The following is a 24,528-nucleotide window of genomic DNA, read 5'->3' as shown; positions in this document are numbered from 1 at the left end:
TTAACTGGTCCCACTTTGAAAATGCTCCCAGGACTACTTTGGTCCGACCTGGGCACGATTTAAGCCCATTGATTTGAATGCACGTCACACCAAAGTCGGATTATTATCTTAACTGATCCGACTTGTGGCATGCGACTTGTGCTCTGAGAATCTTGAGGGGGAACTCCATGCCAAAACAATCCATACCAGACCTTTATCCGAGCATGCACCCCTCCTAGACCATACCAGGCCACATGCGCTCAACATGGGGGGGGGTTTGCTTTGGGGCATTTGGCCGGTGGTTTGTGGGGGTCAGCGGGCAGGGAGCTTATCAGAGTCTGGAAGCCCCCTTTAATGAAGGATGTTTCGAAATCTCCTGTTTTTTTTTTTTTTTTTATAACACTACAATTTTTTTGGGGTGAATGGGTAGGGTTACAATGTACCCCATACTAATTCACATGGGGAGGAGGCTCAGGATCTGGAAGCCCTCTTTTTAAAAGGGGCTTTCAGATTCCAATAAGCCCGCAGACCCCCACAACCACCGGCCAGGGTTGTCAGGAAGAGGCCCTTATCTTCATCAACATGGGGACATGGAGCTTTGGGGTGGGGTGGGGGGGGGCGCAGATAGCGCAGATACCCCCCCCCCCCCCTCGCACATGCCCTAGTATGGACCAGGAGGAAGAGGCGCTCGTTTCTTTTTTGTTTGTTTTTTATTTTGGCATGGGGGTTCCCCTTAAAATCCATACCAGGCCAAATTTGTGAGGGTGGTATGTTTATTACACCCATTATGTAGAATCTTCTGGAGTCTACTTATAATTCAATATTATATACCTTTTACCCTTACTAGCATTTACCATTGTCTACTGCCCACCTGGTTCTCGCATTCGCCCGGTAGACTGCAATGTTGGCGCCGTGGTTCCATTTGTCGATGATGTGGGCCCTCACGGGAGTATGGCCCTACCATGTCCTTAGGGTACTTTTACACCATTTGGGAATTCCTCAGGGTCCATTTCTAAAGTTTTTGGTTGCTCTTTAGCAATGCACCAATAGTTTATTTGTACGCTTTGGCATTTATGTATGTCTCTGTTATTTTTTCTGTTGCTTTCAGCATATTGCTGTGTTTCATATTTTTTTATAGATCACACCCCATCAAGAATACCACTCCTGAAGAAGCGGGCATCCCACAAAACATGTAGAGTGTGAGATGTGAGCCTGGAAATATACTGATTGAGGCCCCCCAGGTTTTGGAGGATACCCCATTCACTGTCCAATCTCTATTGGAGGAAGTGAGGTTCTGCTTGAACTGTCATTCCTATGTGGGCTATGTTCTTGATCTATTTTCCTAATGTGGGTCTCCCATGTGCATGGGTGAATTTTAACTCAAAATGGTTATAATAAACATTTTAATTTTTTTTTAAACATTAGTATTGTGTAGTTCATACCATACCATGAAAGTCCTGAGTGCCTCAATCCCATGTTCTGTTTTGTATTTACTATAGGACATAGGTACAATTACCCATGCTATGTATGTAGCACACATTTCATACTATTCATTCCAGGTTCCGTCTCTTTGCTCACTTAAATGGTATATACTAGTGATCGACCGATATCGGTTTTTCGTTGCCGATATTTTGGCCATCGCATATCGGTATCGGCCGATATGGATCAATATTTTGTACATCCTATGTCAGGGTCCGAGACTAGTCTTCTCCTCCTGCAAACATTAGGTGGTGATGCTCATGTAAGGGTAAAATTATGTCACATAGCCAGGCGTGACCACGCACGTGACATCCGAGATCGTATGCTGGACGTAGTGGTATCACCCGGGTGTCACTTGCGGCAAGTGGGTGAGAGACGAATCGGTATTGGGTGGGTGGGAGTTGGAACGGTGGAGAGACAGAGCAGCATTGAGTGGATGCCGAAACAGAGCGGTATCACCCGGGTATCGCTTACAGCAAGTGGGTGAGAGATACCGATCTGCCAGCAGATCTGCTAATGCGGAATTGCTTATATATCTTTTATTTGTACATGTGAGTGGCATATTCAATAACATTTGTAAACAGAATTATGCTCTGTGACATCATTTTCCCCTTACATGAGCAATATTTGGAATATCGGCAATATCGGCCAGTTCTGGGGCCGATACAGATATATCGGCAAAAGTCAATATCGGCCCTCGATACATCGGCATTGCCGATAATCGGTTGATCCCTAGTATATATGGTCTGAGCTGTGCATGCAAAGCTCAGAATACATTACAGCTGACAAGCAGGGGGGGAGACATTCATAAGAGAAGACCACTAAGGTTTCTTTGGTTATAACAAAACTGCCTGTCAGCAGGTTTTCTAAATTTGAGTTCAATACTGCTTTAAAAAAAAATATAAATACGAATTCATCACATTGCACTCACCTTGGCTTAGACTTCTGAAGAGAGAGTTTGTTCCCACCAACCTTCGCAGAAAATAATTCTAACTGCTTCTGGAGATTGTTTTGAGGGAAAGCAGCCATGCTGTGATCAGAGAGAATTAAACAATTAGATGCAACCCAATATTTCTCTATGACAATCTGCACAAAATAAAAAATCTCTAAGCCCCCGTTCACACTAAGGCGACCTGGTCGCCTCACAGGTCGCCGTAGGTCTCCTCCCATAGGGAAGCTGCGGACCCGTTCTAATAGGAGCGACACAAGTCGCTCCGACTTAGAAAAAGGGTCCGGAGCTTCTTTGGGGCGACCGCCATAAACTTCAATGTTATGAAGTCCGTGGCTGCCGCTCCGAGGTCGCGGCGCGCCGCGATCTCGGAGGTCGCCCCGGGAAGTAGCGTCGCGGTAGTGTGAACCGGCGCTTAAAGCTTCTCATCAAAAAGGTCACATTGTTTCCAAACAAACATTCTTTGTTTACATAGAGGTCACAGTAACATAAAATGAGTAGTAATATGATTGAAACCAGCAAACAGCAAAATATTTCCAAATCACTCCGTTCCTTCCTCTCTCTAACCCAGGGATTCCCAAAACTATAGCCCTCCAGTTGTTCAGGAACTACAATTCCCATCATGCCTAGTCATGTCTGTGAATGTCAGAGTTTTACAATGCCTCATGGGATGTGTAGTTCTGCAACAGCTGGAGGGCCGTAGTTTGGGAATCCCTGCTCTACGACATTCATGTCCGCCTTGTGTTGTGTGGAATGGAAGAGTCCACAATGGGATAATACCTACATTATATCTTTTACATGTTCCTATTTACAGAGCATGACTTAAACCACTTAAGCCCCGGAAGATTTTACCCCCTTCCTGACCAGGGCCTATTTTGCGATTCGGCACTGCGTGACTTTAAGACCCGGTTCACACTTCTGCGAGTGCCGGGTTCGCATGTAATGTCGGAGCGCACTGCTCCGACATTACATGCGATCAGCTGTGCGGTGCGAGTTTAGCCATACAGTTTGTATGGCTAAATTCGCATCGCACCCGGAGCAAAGACGCACAGGAGGCATTTTTGCAGCCGCATCAGGATCGGATCGCACAGCGGTTCACACTTGTGCGATCCGCTCCTGTGCGAACTGCACGATCGCACTGCGATATGCGATCAAACTGGGGGTGTCGTTAAGATTACATTGACACCCCCAGCGTATCGCATATGGCAGTGTGAACTGCCAGGGGTGCGCGTGCGATGCGGGAACAGGCTGCGAATTCGCAGCCTTCCCGCACTCGCATAAATGTGAACCGAGCCTCACGGACCATTGCGCGGTCGTGCAACGCTGTACCTAAACTAATTTGACGTCCTTTTTTCCCCACAAACAGAGCTTTCTTTTGGTGGTATTTGATCACCTGTGCAATTTTTACTTTTTGCGCTATAAACAAAAATAGAGCTTCAATTTTGCATAAATAATATTTTTCAAATTTTTTATATGAAATTCCCCCCCAAAAAAATGTAAAAAAATCAAAATTTTTTAACATTTTCGGCCAATTTGTATTATGCTACATGTTTGGAAAAAAAAAAAAAAAAAAAAAAAAAAAAAAAAAAAATCGCAAAAAGCGTATTTTGATCGGTTTCTGCAAACGTTTTTCACGTTTACTGACAAAGGGAAAGATTTTTGTCATTTTTTTTTTCTTTTAATGCGTAATGGCGGCGATCTGCGATTTTATTTGCGGTACTGCGACATTGCGCCGGACAGATTGGACCCCTGACTGACATTTTTGGGGTTACCAGTGACATTACTACAGTAATCAGTGCTATACATATGCACTGTTGCTGTAAAATGACACTGGCAGTGAAGGGATTAACTTTTTTTTGAGAGGGAGGGGTTGTGTCCCTAGGGGCGTGATTCTAACTGTGATTGGCTGTGGCTTGAGGTGTAGGAACAGTGATCAACGGTCCTACATAGTAGAACCGTATGATCACTATTTTTACACAGGGGAGAATGACAGGCGGCTTTGTTTACATTAGCCACCTGCCTTTCTCCCTCTCCACCCGACAATCGCGAGTGACCGGCGGACATCGGGTCCGCCGGTCACACGCGCGGGGGGGGGGGGGGGGGGGGGGGTTGTGTCCGGGGGCGCGCGCTCACTCCCTAGACCCTCCCAGGCTAGTGACGTAGTACTACGTCGCTTTGCCTGTGAGGGGCTGACCGCCGCAGTAAATAATCGTGCGGCGGTTGGCAAGCGGTTAAAGGCCAAGTTCATTTTTAGGAACAGGTTATATATATATTACACTTGCATGTAGTGTGTAAAATGTTCCTAAGCACACTCACAGCACCCCTCAGAACTCCCCACCCCCCCCCCCTCGTTGAGAGCAGGTGGGGGTTCCTCTCCTCCGTAGTCACTGGCACATTTAAAATCAGCACAGTGATCTGTGAATGAATGAACTAAAAGTCCCATTTGCCACCACCATCATTGCAGTTCTCAATGGACTATGAGTGCGGTCATCAGTGTACTCGTAGTCCACTGAGTCTTCCTCCAGCTTTCTAGCCAAAGGCCTGTACAGAGCAGAAAGCTCAGGGATGCACAAACCAGGGTTTGCTATTTCTTTTTTTTTTTTTTTTTTTTTTTTTTACATTTAGACCTGCTGGCAAGGGGCAAGATTTTTTTTATTTTCAGTTGGCAATTCTCTATTCACTAAAAGCAATCAGAGCGGCCCATTAGCCACTGAATATCTTTTAGAAGTAGCGGAGGGGGGTGTCCCTCCCGCTGCTTCTAATAGCTATCCAGTGGATTACCATTCTCACAAGCGAGCCCAGGAAAGGAGGTTTTGTGCAGCTGTCCATAGAAGTTAGGAGAGACCAGACCGTCTCTGATCAACTCTATGATCTAGGAGGCCAGGAGCAACGCCATGACATTACTTTCGGTTTAGGGCAGACGTTAACCATTATTTTTTTTTAAAGCTTTAGAATATATATATATATATATATATATATATATATATATATATTTTTTTTTTTTTTTTTGATCTGATGCTTTCAAGGATAGGAGGAGAGAACTGGGGTCCACAGACGCCTCCATACTTTATTGTTATCAAAAGAGACATTTACATTCACATAAAAGGTGATAAAAAATAAAAAAAACATGAAAGGGACACAATGTAAAAATAAAATTTTTTTATTGAAAGAAAATAATTGAAAAAAACATTTGTTTTGTTTTTTTTAAGTGCCCCATTTCCTCGTGCTCGCACACAGGATTTTTAGTGGTTATACCAGGAGGATATGCAGCTGCAGACATCACCCCGGTACCATTGTTTAGAGCTGGCGGTTGTCTCTCTTGTAATAGCAATCAGAGCGGTTAACTAGCCACTCAATCCTTGATACATACTTAAAGCGGAGTTCCGCCTTCCCCTCCAAAAATTAAAAAAGTCAGCAGGTACACACAATGTACACACACTGTACACATACTGTAGCTGACTTTTAATATTAGGACACTTACCTGTCATGCAGTCCAGCGATGTCGGCACCGCAGCCGATGTTTCCATCGACTGTTGGGTGCTGCCGCCACCATTGCCGGTAAGGGAACCCGGCAGTGAAGCCTTGCGGCTTCATGGGCGGGTCCCTACTGCAACTCCCTACTGCACATTCCTATTGGTTCGGCGGCGGGGGAAGGAGGAGGAGGGGGCCAAACTTCCGAGGGATGGTGCCATATCCCAGAAGTGGGGAAGGGTACCTGTCAAAAACAGGTACCCGTTCCCCCCTCTCTGCTGAAAGGTGCCAAATGTGGCACCGGAGGGGGGGAGGAAGCAAAAAAGTGGAAGTCCCACTTTTGGGCGGAACTCCGCTTTAAGTTGTGCACTCATATGTAAATGGCGTTCGTACCACACTTGAGGTATCGTCCCAAAAATTATAGCAAGAGCAATATTTCTAGTGCTGGACCTCCTCTAACTCTAAACAGGTAACCTGTAAAAAATTTTAAAGCGTCGCCTATGGAGATTTTTAAGTATTGTACTTTGTCGTCATTTCACGGGCGTGCGCAATTTTGAAGTGTGAAATGTAAGGTATCCATTTACTCGGTGTAACATCTTTTATATCTTTAAAAAAAAAATGGGCGCAATTTTGAAGTGTGAAATGTAAGGTATCCATTTACTCGGTGTAACATCTTTTATATCTTTAAAAAAAAAATGGGCTATATATTATGTTTTTTTTGCATTGAAATTCATATAAATATATATATGTTTGGGGGTTCTAAGTAATTTTTTAGCAAGAATTATTTTAACTTATAAACAAAAAGCACCAGAAGGTGTTTACCAGAGTGAACACCGGAGTATGATGTGGCTGCTCAGTATGCATTTGTACTGAGCATCCAAGTGCTTCCGTGTGCGGGGGTAACCTGAAGGAATAACTTTTTTTTTTTTTTTTTTTATTGGGGCCGCCACCTCATTTAATCGCTCAGTAGATGCTCTTCTGCTGAGCGTTAGGAGAGCCCGACACTCCCCTTTCCTGATGAGCACCCAATCGGTGCTCATCACACTCCAAGGTCTCGCCCCTCCCTGCTAGTCCCCGGGTGCGGTGCTGGAGACAGGCAGGCAGGTGAATAGGAGATAGAACAGCGCAATGTTAAAAACAGGAAAAGTTGAAGTCGCCATAAAGCCCCTTTAGTTTTTAACCACTTAAGCCCCGGAGGATTTGGCTGCTAAACGACCAGGGGGTATTTTGCGATTCGGCACTGCGTGACTTTAACGGACAATTGCGCGGTCGTGTGACGCTGTGCCTAAATGAATTTGACGTCCTTTTTTTCCCACAAACAGAGCTTTCTTTTGGTGGTATTTGATCACCTGTGCGATTTTTACTTTTTGCGCTATAAACAAAAAAAAGCGTGTAAATTTTGCAAAAATAACAATATTTTTCACATTTTTTTATATGAAATTCCCCCCAAAAAAATGTAAAAATCAAAATTTTTTAACATTTTCGGCCAATTTGTTTTATGCTACATATGTTTGGTTAAAAAAAAAAAAAAAAAAAAAAAAAAAAAATCGCAAAAAGCGTATTTTTATTGGTTTGCGCAAAAGTTATCGCGTTTACTAACAAAGGGAAAGATTTTTGTCATTTTTGTTGTTTTTTTTTTTAACGCGTAATGGCGGCGAATTGCGATTTTTTTTGCGGTACTGCGACATTGGGGCGGACAGATCGGACCCTTTACTGACATTTTTGACACTTTTAGGGTTACCAGTGACATTTCTACAGTAATCAGTGCTATAAATATGCACTGTTACTGTAAAAATACACTGGTAGTGAAGGGGTTAACTTTATTTGAGAGGGAGGGGCTGTGTGTCCCCCTAGGGGCGTGCTTTCTACTGTGATTGGCTGTGACTTGAGGTGTAAGGACACTGTTCAACGTTTCTACATAGTAGAACCGTGTGATCAGTGTTTCTACACGGGGAGAATGACAGGCAGCTTGTTTACACAAGCTGCCTGACTTTCTCCCTCTTCCCCCGACGATCGCCGAGTGACTGGCGGACATCGGGTCCGCTGGTCACACGCGCGGGAGCGCGCCTCCGGCGGCGCCCGCTCGCTCCCCAGACCCTCCCAGGCTGGTGACGTTAATTAACGTCACTCTGCCTGTGAGGGGCTGACCGCCACAGAAAATTTACTTGCGGCGGTCGGCAAGCGGTTAAAAGCACATCTGCCTAATTAAAGACATCAACCCTTCACTTTATTTAAATACAAACATGAAAGGAGAAGAGTATTTGGGAATTTCCAGGCGCTTTACAACAGACATTCATAACTTATTCAAAAATAACTTAAAATTTAGTTTCAGGATAAAATAGTTTACACCTAAATATCATTTCATATAGGTATTGCTTTTCAAGGAGGTATTAGGGTGAAAAAATCCTGACATGTTTCGCCCTCTGGGCTTCTTCAGGGTATATATATTGTCCGCTACTGCATTGGGAGCAGTTGGGGGTGGTAAAAACAGCTCAACCACATGGTTTTACCACCCTCCAACCTCACCTGCACAGGCCTTTGGTTCACATGTGCTGTGTGGAGGGCAGCCCATTCATTTCAGTGGGCTGCCCTAGCTGCAAAAAATACAGGGAAAGAAGTCTGACACTTCTTTACCTTCTTAACGCTGACGTAACGCAAAATGTGCGTTCTTCAGCTTCAAGTGGTTGTAGCGGGGTGATCTATAACTGCAGGCATCACTCCGGTACTGGTTTCTAGAGCGGATAGCCGGCTTTCTTGTGATAACAAATGATGTGGCTAAGCCGTAATCACAAGCAGAGGGAGGTGACGTCGCCCCGCCACCTTCTGCCGATCTGCCCGAGTCTCCCGTCCCCCCGGGAGGCCCGAGCGACCAGCCGACACGTCTGCTGTCTGGCCAGAGACCCAAACAAAACCGGAATTAGCTTTGATCAAGCTTTGAATCTAGTAATCCGGTAGCAACGTCATGACATCACATCCGGTTACTGAAGCCTTAAAGCGGAGTTCCGGGCACAGATCTCATTTTTTGATGAACATACCCCCGGGACAGTCAGGGCTAGTACATTCCACAATGGCTAGCCTCTGATCTGTCCCGGTTCGCACTTACCTGCAAGAAGAAATACTTACTTTGAAAATTTCTTCCACAGCGTTTCCATCTCTCTTGTGGGCAGCTGAAGCCGGCGCGGTCCTCTTCTGTGTCTTCTTCCGCGTCTTCTTCTCCCAGAATGCGCCGCACCGGCCCCTCTCGTCACTTCCGGTGCGGCGCCGCATTCCTAAACAGCTTCTGGGCATGCCCAGAAGCTGTTTAGCAGGGGAATGCGGCGTCGCCCGGAAGTGACGTGCGGGGCCGGTGCCGTCGCATTGATTCCTGGGAGCGATGAAGTTCAGCTCCCAGGAATCATCGCGAGGCAGGAAGTGACGGGGTGAGCCTCGGCGCTGGAGGAGGAAGTACTCTGAGGTGAGTATTTACGATCTTCGATTACAAGGTGAGTGTACAAAAAAAAAAAATAACTATCCAATTCCTTTTCAGGTTGTGTGTAGCTAGCGGAGGGGCACAAAAAAAAAATACCGATTTTGTGCCCGGAACTCCGCTTTAAAGTGATTGTAAAGTCTTGTTTTTTGTTTTAAATAACAAGCATGTTATACTTCCCTCCTCTGCAGTTATATTTGCACAGAGCAGCCCGGATCCTCCTCTTCTCCGGTCCCTCTTTGCAGCTCCTGGCCCCTCCCTTCAGTCAAGCAGCTTGCTATGGGGGCACCCAAGCCCGAGCTGCAGCTCCGTCTGTCCATTCAGACACGAGCCGTCGTTGGGCATCGTCCCCTCTCTATCCTGATTGGCTGCCTGACTTTGACTGAAAGCCAAGGGAGCCAATGGTGCCGCGGCTGTGTCTCAGCCAATCACGGGTGAGAGTCCCGGACGTCGCTGGACAGAGATCGGTTTCAGGCAAATATTAGGGGGTGCGGGGGAGGCTGCTACACCCAGAAGTTTTTTTTATCATAATGCATAGAATGCACCTTCTGCCTTTACAACTCCTTTAACTACTTCCTGCAAACCGACGTACCTGTACCTCGACTTACAGAAGTGGTTGTAGCGGGATGATCTGCAGCTGCAGGCATCACCCCGGTACCGTGCTTTAGAGTCAGCAGTCGGCTATCAGGAGATAACAGCCAAAGCGGCTCAGCAGCCGCTCAGCCTTTATCCTAGCGAGCGGGAAAGGACGTTTCCCCCTCCTCCCTCCCACTGCGGCTCTGCCTGGGTCTCCCGTTCCACGTCCGCAGGCTGGTTGGAGCTCTGAACAATGCCAGAGTCGGCTTTGATCGGGTCTCCAATGTAGTAACCCGGAAGCGACGTCACGACATCACTTCCAGTTTACTCGTCTGCTAACACCGCTGATTTTGAAAAGTCTGTCAGTATTCAGAAATACCGATTTGGCCTTTTTGAATACTTTGAAGTGCAGTGGAGGAGTTTGGGGTCTTTTAGACCCCCGATCCCTCCATAAAGAGTACCGGTCACTGCTATTACTGTCACATTCCCCCCGATCCCTCCATAAAGAGTACCTGTCACTGCCTATTACTGTCACATTCCCCCCGATCCCTCCATAAAGAGTACCTGTCACTGCCTATTACTGTCACATTCCCCCCGATCCCTCCATAAAGAGTACCTGTCACTGCATATTACTGTCACATTCCCCTCCGATCCCTCCATAAAGAGTACCTGTCACTGCCTATTACTGTCACATTCCCCCCGATCCCTCCATAAAGAGTACCTGTCACTGCTATTACTGTCACATTCCCCCCGATCCCTCCATAAAGAGTACCTGTCACTGCATATTACTGTCACATTCCCCTCCGATCCCTCCATAAAGAGTACCTGTCACTGCCTATTACTGTCACATTCCCCCCGATCCCTCCATAAAGAGTACCTGTCACTGCTATTACTGTCACATTCCCCCCGATCCCTCCATAAAGAGTACCTGTCACTGCATATTACTGTCACATTCCCCCGATCCCTCCATAAAGAGTACCTGTCACTGCCTATTACTGTCACATTCCCCCGATCCCTCCATAAAGAGTACCTGTCACTCTTATTACTGTCACATTCCCCCCCGATCCCTCCATAAAGAGTACCTGTCACTGCCTATTACTGTCACATTCCCCCCAATCCCTCCATAAAGAGTACCTGTCACTGCTATTACTGTCACATTCCCCCCCGATCCCTCCATAAAGAGTACCTGTCACTGCCTATTACTGTCACATTCCCCCCGATCCCTCCATAAAGAGTACCTGTCACTCCTATTACTGTCACATTCCCCCCGATCCCTCCATAAAGAGTACCTGTCACTGCCTATTACTGTCACATTCCCCCCGATCCCTCCATAAAGAGTACCTGTCACTCCTATTACTGTCACATTCCTCCCGATCCCTCCATAAAGAGTACCTGTCACTGCCTATTACTGTCACATTCCCCCCCGATCCCTCCATAAAGAGTACCTGTCACTGCCTATTACTGTCACATTCCCCCCCGATCCCTCCATAAAGAGTACCTGTCACTGCCTATTACTGTCACATTCCTCCCCGATCCCTCCATAAAGAGTACCTGTCACTGCTATTACTGTCACATTCCCCCCCGATCCCTCCATAAAGAGTACCTGTCACTGCCTATTACTGTCACATTCCCCCCGATCCCTCCATAAAGAGTACCTGTCACTCCTATTACTGTCACATTCCCCCCGATCCCTCCATAAAGAGTACCTGTCACTCCTATTACTGTCACATTCCCCTCCGATCCCTCCATAAAGAGTACCTGTCACTGCCTATTACTGTCACATTCCCCCCGATCCCTCCATAAAGAGTACCTGTCACTCCTATTACTGTCACATTCCCCCGATCCCTCCATAAAGAGTACCTGTCACTCCTATTACTGTCACATTCCCCCCCCCGATCCCTCCATAAAGAGTACCTGTCACTGCCTATTACTGTCACATCCCCCCCGATCCCTCCATAAAGAGTACCTGTCACTCCTATTACTGTCACATTCCCCTGATCCCTCCATAAAGAGTACCTGTCACTCCTATTACTGTCACATTCCCCCGATCCCTCCATAAAGAGTACCTGTCACTCCTATTACTGTCACATTCCCCTGATCCCTCCATAAAGAGTACCTGTCACTCCTATTACTGTCACATTCCCCCGATCCCTCCATAAAGAGTACCTGTCACTCCTATTACTGTCACATTCCTCCCGATCCCTCCATAAAGAGTACCTGTCACTGCCTATTACTGTCACATTCCCCCGATCCCTCCATAAAGAGTACCTGTCACTCCTATTACTGTCACATTCCCCCGATCCCTCCATAAAGAGTACCTGTCACTGCCTATTACTGTCACATTCCTCCCCGATCTCTCCATAAAGAGTACCTGTCACTGCCTATTACTGTCACATTCCCCCCCGATCCTTCCATAAAGAGTACCTGTCACTGCTATTACTGTCACATTCCCCCCCGATCCCTCCATAAAGAGTACCTGTCACTCCTATTACTGTCACATTCCTCCCGATCCCTCCATAAAGAGTACCTGTCACTGCCTATTACTGTCACATTCCCCCGATCCCTCCATAAAGAGTACCTGTCACTCCTATTACTGTCACATTCCCCCGATCCCTCCATAAAGAGTACCTGTCACTGCATATTACTGTCACATTCCCCCCGATCCCTCCATAAAGAGTACCTGTCACTCCTATTACTGTCACATTCCCCCCCGATCCCTCCATAAAGAGTACCTGTCACTGCCTATTACTGTCACATTCCCCCGATCCCTCCATAAAGAGTACCTGTCACTCCTATTACTGTCACATTCCCCCGATCCCTCCATAAAGAGTACCTGTCACTGCATATTACTGTCACATTCCCCCCGATCCCTCCATAAAGAGTACCTGTCACTCCTATTACTGTCACATTCCTCCCGATCCCTCCATAAAGAGTACCTGTCACTGCCTATTACTGTCACATTCCCCCGATCCCTCCATAAAGTGTACCTGTCACTGCCTATTACTGTCACAAGGGATGTTTACATTTCTTTTCACAGCAATAAAAGTTATAAAAAAAAAAAAAAAATGTTAATTATAAAAAAGGGACTGGTTAAAAATAAAAAAAATACATACAATAAAAAAAAGAACATTTTTTTTTAAAGCGCCCAATCTCTCCGAGCTCGAGCGCAGAAGCAAACGCATACGCAAGTCACCGCCCACATATGTAAACAGTGTTTACACCCCACATGTGAGGTGTCGCCGCGATCGACAAAGCAAGAGCAATAATTCTATCGCCAGACCTCCTCTGTAACTCTAAACTGGTAACCATTAAACATTTTTAAAGGGTCACCTATAAAGATTTTTTTTTTAAGTATCGTAGTTTTCTCGCCATTCCACGAGTGTGAGCAATTTTAAAAGTGTAACATGTTGGGTATCCATTTACTCAGCAGGGCATCGTCTTTCACAATATACATAAAAAATGGGCTACTGTTACGATTTTTTTTTTTTAACCACTTCTGGACTGGAAAGATTTGCCCCCTTAATGACCAGCCCTTATTTTGCGATTTGGCACTGCGTTATGTTTACGGACAATTGCGCAGTCATGTGACACTGTACCCAAATAAAATTTATGTCCTTTTTTTCCCCCCACAAATTGGCCTAAAAATTTATGAAAACTTATTTTTTTTTATTTTCTTTTGGAAATGTTATATTGCAGAAAGTGAAAGAAAAATTTCTTTCTTTTGGTGGTATTTGATCCCCTCTGCGAGTTTTATTTTTTGTGCTATAAACAAAAAAAAAAAAAAAAGGATCGACAATTATGGGAAAAAATATATTTTTTTCACTTTCTGCTATATAACATTTCCAAAAAAATAATTAAAAAAAAAAATCAAAAGTTTTCATAATTTTAGGCCAATTTGTTTTCTGCTACATACTTTGGGGAAAAAAAAAAAAAAAACAATCAATAAGTGTATTTTGATTGGTTTGCGCAAAAGTTATCGCGTCTACAAACTACGGGAAAGGTTTATGTCATTTCTATTTTTTTTATTTCCTGGTAATGGCGGCGATCTGCGATTTTTAGCAGGACTGCTACATTGCGGCGGACAGACCGGACCCCTAACTGACACTTTTGGGGGGACCAGTGACATTACTACAGTAATCAGTGCTAAAAATATGCACTGTTACTATATTAAAGACACTGGCAGGGAAGGAGTTAACCCAGGGGTGATCAAAGGGTTAAGTGTGAGCCTTAAGCCTCGTACACAGGCGTCGAAAATTCAGCAGGGAATTTTCATCCGACGACCGATCGGCCGATTTTCGGCTTGTTAGTATGATGCTTCCGACAACCGACTCCGACTTTTCGGCCGAAAAAAATCTGGTGTGCAGACTATAAAATTTTTGTCCGCCGCCAAAACACGTCCGATTTTCCGTCAGTCAGTACAGATTTCAGCAGACAAAAATCTAATGAGCAAGACTGGGCATGCTCAGTGAAGAAAGAACACAAAGAAAGCAAACCAACACATGACATCACTTCTGAAGTAGAATTTTGTTGGGCGAGAAAATTTGTGTGCAGTCTAGAGCACATTCCAACCAACAGACACCACTCTGGACAAAAGACAGCAATCGGTCGGCCAATAATCGTTGCGTGTGTACGGGGTTTAAGGGCCCTTTCACACAGGCGGACCGTTCAGATCCGCCTGTCAGTTCTTTTGTTGGATCTGAACAGTCCCCCCATGCATCTCTATGGGGCATCGGATGTCAGCAGAGACATGTCCTCTGACATCCGACCTGATCCGTCAAATCTGGACGGATGGGAACCCTATTTTCCATCCGTCCAGTGGATCGGATGGGATCGGATAAGAACGGACCAACAGTCCGTTCCTATCTGATACCCCCATAGAGATGTATGGGGCTCTGACAGCTGTGTCTCCGCACACAGCCCGGAGAACAGCTGTCATCCTCCTGCTCAGCGGGGGATCGGCGGATCGATCCCCCGCTGAGATAAACTGACTCTGTTCGACAGACGGACAGTGTGAAAGGGGCCTAAGGGGTGCTTTCTAACTGTGGGGGGGGGGGGCGTGGCTTGTGAGATGATCATAGAGACATGTGATTCTATATAGAAGGAACACAGGAGCTCTGTGATCATTCCAGGGAAAAGAACAGTCAGCTGTGTTTACAACATCCGACCGTCCTTCTCTCTCAGCGGGGAACGATCGCGGGTATCGTCGGTCCCATGGATCAGCATCCTCGCCGCCTAGTGGGGGTGGGAGCGTGCCGCCGGTGGAGCACGCCCCCCCCCGCCCCCCAGAAGCGCTCCCGCAGATCCCAGGTGCGGCGATTCTCACAGCCAAGCCAGCCTGCCGCGGTATATATGGGACGGGGCGGTCGGCAAGTGGTCAATTCATAAAAGTGTATTTCTTCCATTTGAAAGTCCGCTGCGCAAATACTGCGTGACATAAAATATTTCAACACCCGCCGTTTTATTCTGTAGGGTGTTCGCTAATAACATCGATATATAATGTTCGGGGTTCTAAGGACTATTCCAGCAAAAATACTGATTTTATAACTTGTAAACAACAAATGTCTCCAAGGAGTTCAGTAGTGGGGTGGGGGGGGGGGGGTGCAGCCCCTCCAGTCATATCTGAAGCTTCACAAATAAAATCACCACAGAGGACACAGCTGACACCAGAGGCTTCTCACACAGGCCAGGAATGTGTATACAGAGAGGACTCACTGCTGTGGGAAGGGAACCCGTGGGTTGGTGGGCTCCGTACACACACAGATATGAGGGGGGGCTGCTGTAGAGGAGGTTGGGGGTGATAATCACCTTCAGTCCTGTCCCGGTGTCCCCTCCGCTCACCGCCATCCACCGTCACCTCACACAGATTCCGCGCCCAATCTACTCAACACCGGTGACATCATCACAGCGCGACACGTACGAGCACCGCCCCTTGGCAACGCGACGCGGATACCGCGCCTAGAATTAACGTCACTGGCAGATTGAATTCGGCGTAATTAGCTGTTTACAGCACGTGACTGTCAGCACCTTCCTGGCCCCTCCCTGTCGCCTTCTGTGCCCCGCCCCTTCATACACAAACTACTTTTCCCCGCCCACCACTCCTCTGCCATCACCGCTTTTCCTTGTCCTTCCCACTCCTGCCTGTCCTTACCTCCCATTCCAACCCCTCCCCCTCCTCCCTGTCCTTCCCACTCCTCCCTGAACTTCTCACCCCTGCCCTTCTCACTCTTCCTTTAACTTTACCACCATTCCCTGCCCTCACCCCTCTTCCCTACCCTTACCACTCTTCTCTGGCTTTACCAAACATCTCTGCCAGCTCCCTGTCCTTACTATTCATCCACCTAACTGCTCTTCCCTGAACTTACCATCCTTCTATGCACTTACCACTCTTCCCTGCCCTTTCCGCTCTTTCCTGTCCTTACTGCTCTTCCTTGAGCTTACCACTCTTCCCTGCCCTTCCCATTCCTCCATGCCCTTCACCACTCTTCCCTGCCCTTCCCATTCTTCCATGCCCTTCACCACTCTACTGGTACTACTCTTCTCCAGCTTTACCACACCTCCCTACCTTTACCACTCTTCCCTGTCTTTACTATTCTTCTTTACTGCTCTTCCCTGAACTTGCCTCTCTTCCCTGCCCTTCCCAACCTTCACCACTCCTCCCTGCCCTTACCACTTATTCCTGCTCTTTACACTCCTCCCTACTCTTACCCCTCCCCCTGCTCTTACCGCTCCCACTTTCTCTTATCACTCTTCCCTGTCCTTACAAGTTTTCCCCTGCCCTCATCATTCTTCAACCATCCCCCCACTCCCCCTCCACCCCCCAAACACACAATCCCCCTACCTGGAACTTCTGTCAGCACTGCACCACAGCTACCATCATCCCTCCCTTCCCTTCCAAACCCCAACCTTTGCCTTTCTGGAAGAGACACACTTCTAGCTTTCATATAAAATACTTTCCAGTTTTTCTCCCTGTCAGTCAGTGTCATCTGACTGCTTCTTTGTTCTTCATTAGCTAAGCAGTTTACCACCATTCCCTGCCCTTACCACTCTTCATTGAAACCTTACCCTCTTTCCCTGCCCTCACCACTCTTCCCTACCATTTCTACTCTTCTCCAGCTTTACTGCACTTCCCTGCCATCTCAATGCCTCTCGGGCCTTACCATTCTTCCCTGCCAACTCCACACCTCCCTGCCCTTACCACTCTTCCCAGTCCTTACTACTCTTCCCAGTCCTTACTACTCTTCCCCCTTACTGCTCTGCCCTTAACTTACCATTCTTCTCTGGGCTTACCACTCCTCCTTGCTCTTTACCACTCTTCCCTTCCCATTCCTCTCCTGCCGGCCCTTTCCATTCTTCCCTATCCTTTCCTCGCCACTCTTCCCTGCCCTTACCACTCCTCCCTGCCCTTCACCATTCTTCCGTGTCCTTCCCACTCTTTCCTCTCCTCCCTGCCCTTCCCACTCTTCCCTGCCCTTTCCTCTCCTCCTTGCCTTTCCCACTCTTCTCTACCGTCACCATTCCTCCCTACCCTTACCACTCATCCCTGCTCTTTTCACTCATCCCTGCTTTCTTAACTCCTTTTTGCCCTACCACTCTTCCCTCTCCTTACTAGTGTTTCCTGCCCTCATCATTCTTCCCTCCCCACCCCTCCCCCCATACACACAGCAATACTACCCCCCTACCTGGAGCTTTTGTAACCACTGCACCTGCCACCTCCACAGCTGCCCCCATCCCTCCCTCCCTTCCCATCCCCAACCTTGCCTTTCTGAAATGAGCACATTTTTCTTGCTCTGATATAAAATACTTTCCAGTTTTTCTCCCTGTCAGTCAGTGTCATCGGATTGCTTCTTCATTGTTCTGAATTAGCTAAGCAATTTACCACCATTCCCTGCCCTTACCACTCTTCTCTGAACCTTACCATGTTTCCCTGCCCTCACTACTCTTCCCTGCCATTACTACTCTTCTCCAGCTTTACTGCACTTCCCTGCCATCTCAACGCCTCCCTGTCCTTATCACTTCTCCCTGCCAACTCCACACCTCCCTGCCCTTACCACTCTTCCCAGTCCTTACTACTCTTCCCCCTTACTGCTCTTCCCTGAATTTACCATTCTTCTCTGGGCTTACCACTCCTCCTTGCTCTTCACCACTCTTCCCTTCCCATTCCTCCCTGCCCTTTCCTCTCCTCCCGGCCCTTTCCACTCTTCCCTATCCTTTCCTCTCCTCCCTGTCCTTTCCATTCTTCCCTGCCCTTCACCACTCTTCCCTGTCTTTCCCACTCTTTCCTCTCTTCCCTGCCCTTCCCACTCTTCCCTGCTCTTTCCTCTCCTCCCTGTGCTTTCCACTCTTTCCTATCCTTTCTTCTTCTTGCCCTTCCCACTCTTCCTTGCCTTCACCACTCTTTCCTCTCCCCCTGCCCTTACCACTCCTCCCTGCCCTTACCTGCTCTTTTCACTCCTCCCTGCTCTTATCACACCTTTCTACCCTATCACTCTTTCCTGTGCTTACTAGTGTTCCCTGCCCTCATCATTCTTCCCTCCCCCCCATACACACAGCAATACCACCCCCCTACCTGGAACTTTTGTCACCACTGCACCTGTCACCTCCACAGCTGCCCCCATCCCTCCCTTCCCTTCCCACCCCCAACCTTGGCTTTCTGAAATGAGCACATTTTTCTAGCTCTCATATAAAATACTTTCCAGTTTTTCTCCCTGTCAGTCAGTGCCATCGGACTGCTTCTTCATTGTTCTGAATTAGCTAAGCAGTTTACCACCATTCCCTGCCCTTACCACTCTTCTCTGAACCTTACCATGTTTCCCTGCCCTCACTACTCTTCCCTGCCATTACTACTCTTCTCCAGCTTTACTGCACTTCCCTGTCATCTCAACGCCTCCCTGTCCTTACCACTTTTCCCTGCCAACTCCACACCTCCCTGCCCTTACCACTCTTCCCTGCCAACTCCACACCTCCCTGCCCTTACCACTCTTCCCCCTTACTGCTCTTCCCTGAATTTACCATTCTTCTCAGGGCTTACCACTCCTCCCTGCTCTTCACCACTCATCCCTTCCCATTCCTCTCCTCCCTGTCCTTTCCATTATTCCCTATCTTTTCTTCTTCTTCTTGCCCTTCCCACTCTTCCCTGCCTTCACCTCTCTTCCCTGCCCTTCCCACTGTTCCCTGCCTTCACCTCTCTTCCCCGCCTTTACCACTCCTCCCTGCCCTTCACCACTCTTCCCTGCCCTTTCCTTTCCTCCCTGTCTTTTCCACTCTTCCCTATCCTTTCTTCTTCTTCTTGCCCTTCCCACTCTTCCCTGCCTTCACCACTCTTTCATCTCCCCCTGCCCTTACCTGCTCTTTTCACTTCTCCCTGCTCTTATCACACCTTTCTACCCTATCACTCCTTCCTGTCCTAGTGTTCCCTGCCCTCCTTATTCTTCCCTCCCCCCATACATAGAGCAATACTACCCCCCTACCTGGAACTTTTGTCACCACTGCACCTGCCACCTCCACAGCTGCCCCCACCCCTCCCTTCCTTCCCTTCCCATCCCCAACTTTGCCTTTCTGAAATGGGCACATTTTTTCTAGCTCTCATATAAAATACTTTCCAGTTTTTCTCCCGGTCAGTCAGTGTCATCGGATTGCTTCTTCATTGTTCTGAATTAGCTGAGCAGTTTTGAACCCCTTTAAATCTTGGTGCGCTTTGTGTATTTATTTCTTGTCTTTATTACAGGAGCTATAATAAAGACCAGGCACTGCGGCTCTCTCTCCTTCTGCAGAGTGACCGGTCTTGTCTCCGCCTCCTTCTGTACTTTTCTGCAAACAGCCTTTAGTGGGCGGTCCTTCCCACCGCTCTGTACGAATAATGTGCTGCAAGGTGATGATGTCACTGCTTCTTTTATATGGCAATATCTGGCTTTTCAAACATGGAACATACAAAGTGAATGTACACTCACCGGCCACTTTATTAGGTACGCCTGTTCAATTGCTTGGTAACACAAATTGCTAATTAACCAATAACATGGCAGCAACTCAATGCATTTAGGTATCTAGATGTGGTGAAGACGACTTGCTGAAGTTCAAACCGAGCATCAGAATGGGGAAGAAAGGGGATGGAAGTGACTTTGAATGTGGCATGGTTGTTGGTGGCAGACGGCTGGTCTGAGTATTTCTGGGATTTTCACACACAACCATCTCTTGGGATTACAGAGAATGGTGGGAAAATTGAAAAATATCCAGTTAGAGGCTGTTGTGTGGAGGAGAATGGGCAGACTGGATGATAGAAAGGCAACAGTAACTCAAATAACCACTCGTTACAACCAAGGTATGCAGAATACCATCTCACAATGCGCAACATATTGAACCTTGAAGCAGATGGGCTACAGCAGCAGAAGACCACACTGGAGTGCCACTCATGTCAGCTAAGAACAGGAAACTGAGGCTACAATTCACACAGGATCACCAAAACTGGACAACAGAAGATTGAAAAAAGTCTGGATTTCAGCTGCGACATTCAGATGGTAGGGTCAGAATTTGGCGCATAGATCCATCCTGCCTTGTATCACCGGTTCAGGCTGGTGTTGGTGGTGTAATGGTGTGGGAGAGGAGGGAGGGGGCATTGGTTCAGGCTGGTGGTGGTGTAATGGTGTGGGGGAGGGGGGGTAATGGTTCAGGCTGGTGGTTGTGGTGTAATGGTGTGGGGGAGGGGGGTAATGGTTCAGGCTGGTGGTGTAATGGTGTGGGGGGGGGTTAATGGTTCAGGCTGGTGGTTGTGGTGTAATGGTGAGGGGGGGGGGGGGTAATGGTTCAGGCTGGTGGTGGTGTAATGGTGTGGGGGAGGGGGGGTAATGGTTCAGGCTGGCGGTGGTGTAATGGTGTGAGGGAGGAGGGAAGGGGGGGTAATGGTTCAGGCCGGTGGTGGTGTAATGGTGTGGGGGAGGAGGGAAGGGGGCGGGGGGTAACGGTTCAGGCTGGTGGTGGTGGTGTAATGGTGTGGGGGAGGAGGGGGGGGTAATGGTTCAGGCTGGTGGTGTAATGGTGTGGGGGAGGGGGGGTAATGGTTCATGCTGGTGGTGTAATGGTGTGGGGGAGGAGGGGGGGTAATGGTTCAGGCTGGTGGTGGTGTAATGGTGTGGGGGAGGAGGGAGGGGGGGGTAATGGTTCAGGCTGGTGGTGTAATGGTGTGGGCAGAGGGGGGTAATGGTTCAGGCTGGTGGCGGTGGTGTAATGGTGTGGGGGAGGAGGGGGGGGGGGGTAATGGTTCAGGCTGGTGGTGGTGTAATGGTGTGGGGGAGGAGGGAAGGGGGGGGTAACGGTTCAGGCTGGTGGTGGTGTAATGGTGTGGGGGAGGAGGGGGGGGTAATGGTTCAGGCTGGTGGCGGTGTTGTAATGGTGTGGGGGAGGAGGGAAGGGGGGGGTAATGGTTCAGGCTGGTGGTGGTGTAATGGTGTGGGGGAGGAGGGGGGATAATGGTTCAGGCTGGTAATGGTGGTGTAATGGTGTGGGGGAGGAGGGGGGTAATGGTTCAGGCTGGTGGCGGTGGTGTAATGGTGTGGGGGAGGGGGGGTAATGGTTCAGGCTGGTGGCGGTGGTGTAATGGTGTGGGGGAGGGGGGGTAATGGTTCAGGCTGGTAATGGTGGTGTAATGGTGTGGGGGAAGAGGGGGGTAATGGTTCAGGCTGGTGGCGGTGGTGTAATGGTGTGGGGGAGGGGGGGTAATGGTTCAGGCTGGTAATGGTGGTGTAATGGTGTGGGGGAGGAGGGGGGGGTAATAGTTCAGGCTGGTGGCGGTGTAATGGTGTGGGGGAGGAGGGGGGGGTAATAGTTCAGGCTGGTGGTGGTGTTGTAATGGTGTGGGGGAGGAGGGAAGAGGGGGGGTAATGGTTCAGGCTGGTGGTGGTGTAATGGTGTGGGGGAGGGGGGGTAATGGTTCAGGCTGGTGGTGGTGGTGTAATGGTGTGGGGGAAGAGGGGGGATAATGGTTCAGGGTGGTGGTGTAATGGTGTGGGGGAGGGGGGGGGGGGTAATGGTTCAGTCTGGTGGTGTAATGGTGTGGGGGAAGAGGGGGGATAATGGTTCAGGCTGGTGGTGTAATGGTGTGGGGGAGGGGGGGGGGGTAATGGTTCAGTCTGGTGGTGTAATGGTGTGGGGGAAGAGGGGGGGTAATGGTTCAGTCTGGTGGTGTAATGGTGTGGGGGAGGGGGGGGGGTAATGGTTCAGTGTGGTGGTGTAATGGTGTGGGGGAGGAGGGGGGGTAATGGTTCAGGCTGGTGGTGGTAGTGTAATGGTGTGGGGGAGGAGGGCGGGGGTAATGGTTTAGGCTGATGTTGGTGGTGTAATGGTGTGGGCGGAGGGTAATGGTTCAGGCTGGTGGTGTAATGGTGGAGGGGGGGGGTGATATTTTCTTGGCACACTTTGGACCAATTAGTACCAATTGAGCATGGAATAAACCCCACGGCCTACCTGAGTATTGTTGCTGACCATTTCCATCCCTTTATGACTGCAGTGCCCCCATCTTCTGATGGCTCCTTCCAGCAGGATAATGCACCATGTCACAAAGCCCCAATCATCTCAGCACTGGTTTCTTCACCATGACAATGAGGTCACTGTCCTCCAATGGCCTCCACACTCACCACATCTCATCCAATAGATCACCTTTGGGATGTGGTGGAATGGGAGATTGGCATCATGGATGTGCAGCCGACAAATCTGCAGCAACTGTGTGATGCGATCATGTCACTATGGAGCAAAATCTCTCAAATATTGTTCACAAATCTGTGTTCACTTCTCCTTTGCCGAGATAATCCATCCACCTCACAGGTGTGGCATATCAAGATGCTGATTAGACAGCATGATTATTGCACAGATGTGCCTTAGGTTGACCACAATAAAGGGCCCCTGAGAATGAGCAATGGCTGGAAACGCGTTGGGCGGAGCTGCTCACGTGGCGTCACATTGCCCCGATCATTGCTCGAAGCAGCGTTTCTGATGTGAGTGGTTATGCTTTTTGTTGTATATCGAATGTTACTACGATAAATGTTATCTTTTTTTACGCACTGATTTTTTTGGACTTTGTGGAGATGAATAAGTGTGGATTAATCCCTTCTACTTGAATGAGGTCGGTCATCTTACCTTATCCATGTAGATGTGATACAGATAATGCGTTAATCTGTCTTCCTATCTTACCAAAACTGGGAATCCTTGGGCGTTGATACCATTGGAGAAGAATAGCCAGTGTGTGGATGATAGGCGTTTTACCAATGGCGACCCATCCGTTGGGGGAGCAGGGCCGCCACGCCCCCTATCCATGCATCCGGCCCCCTAATCTACATGCAGGACGCATGGAGTCCAATGGGGTTTCTTTTTGAAGCACGTGATTAGAGCAGAGCACTGCACCCCGAGCCCACCCAGTTGTGTGACAATAGCGAATGAATCCTCCTCCTGGCCAATCAGGAAGCGGGTCCTGAGACCCTATATGCAGGGCGCCGGACGCATGGAGTTCAATGGGTTTTTTTTTTTTTTTTAAGCATGTGATTAGAGCCAGAGGCTCTAATAGGTTTCAAAAAAGGGTGGGCTGGGGGCGCAGAGCACTGCGCCCTGAGCCCACCCAGTTGTGTGTCAATAGTGAATCAATATTCGCTATTGTCACACGGATCCTCCTCCTGGCCAATCAGGAAGCGGGTCCTGAGACCCGTTTCCCGATTGGTCGAAAGGAGAAGCCATGCCATTGGCCATGGAGGAGGGAGGAGACGCAGGAAACTGAGGGGGAAGAAGCCGCCGTGGCTGCCTGCCCTCCCTCCCTCCACGTGTCCAGGCAGGGTAAGTGAGCCGGCGACCTCGGGTATGGTGTGCGGGCTGGTGTGGTCCGGGGGGGTATGGTGTGCGGGCTGCTGTGGTCCGGGGGGGGGTATGGTGTGGTCCGTTTGCCGCCCCCGGCCCACGGAGCACCAGCCGCCACTGCACTTTACTTAGTAATATCTGGTGAGTTTACATTGCAAGTGGGGTGAAGGGGCAAAGTATTACAGGTTTATGTTTACCATCACTGGTGCCCCTCCCCTGTCTGTCTTGCAATGGCATTTTAACTTACTACCCCATAATTTGTGAACAATATTTGAGAGAAATCGGCCTTTTGTGTACATAGAAAAAGTCTTAGATCTTTGAGTTCAGCTCATGAAAAATGGCGGCAAAAACTAAAGTGTTGCGTTTATAATTTTGTTCTGTGTAATTTACCTGGAAGAAGAAAAATTGTTTGAATGGGTCAATAGTAACAAAGCTTCTTTCAGCCCCGATCCTTTTCTTCTTCAATAAAAATTTTGCTTAGCAGCCATGGGAATGGATTTGAGCGTATTATCTATGGTAGACCTCCTCTGTGCTCCATCTACTCCTCTCTTTAGTGTAGCACCCTCCTAGTCAGGTGCTAGATAGTAGATATATACAGTGCATTGCGAAAGTGTTCGGCCCCCTTGAACTTTTTGACCTTTTGCCACATTTCAAGCTTCAAACATAAAGATATAAAACTGTAATTTTTTGTGAAGAATCAACAACAAGTGGGACACAATCATGAAGTGGAACGAAATTTATTGGATATTTCAAACTTTTTTAACAAATAAAAAACTGA

The 24,528-nt window shown here is 48.2% G+C and overlaps 1 protein-coding gene across 1 annotated transcript in view; it reads right to left on the bottom strand.

Annotated features, from left to right (window-relative positions):
• BLM (BLM RecQ like helicase) overlaps window positions 1–2,487 on the bottom strand; it is a gene marked incomplete at its 5' end in the record, with an annotated part of 97,740 nt that extends 95,253 nt beyond the window's left edge. Inside the window, one exon of the mRNA XM_082253460.1 lies at window positions 2,390–2,487. Within this exon, the coding sequence (XP_082109586.1) occupies window positions 2,390–2,487 (98 nt within the window). The remainder of the gene's footprint in view (window positions 1–2,389) is intronic.
• Window positions 2,488–24,528: the final 22,041 nt, after the last annotated feature.

This window comes from Pelophylax lessonae (genome assembly GCF_965119305.1).
Source record: "Pelophylax lessonae genome assembly, chromosome: 4".
Lineage (NCBI taxonomy): Eukaryota > Metazoa > Chordata > Amphibia > Anura > Ranidae > Pelophylax > Pelophylax lessonae.
Note: the sequence above shows the minus strand (reverse complement) of the source record. Positions and strands in the feature narration are given on the sequence as shown.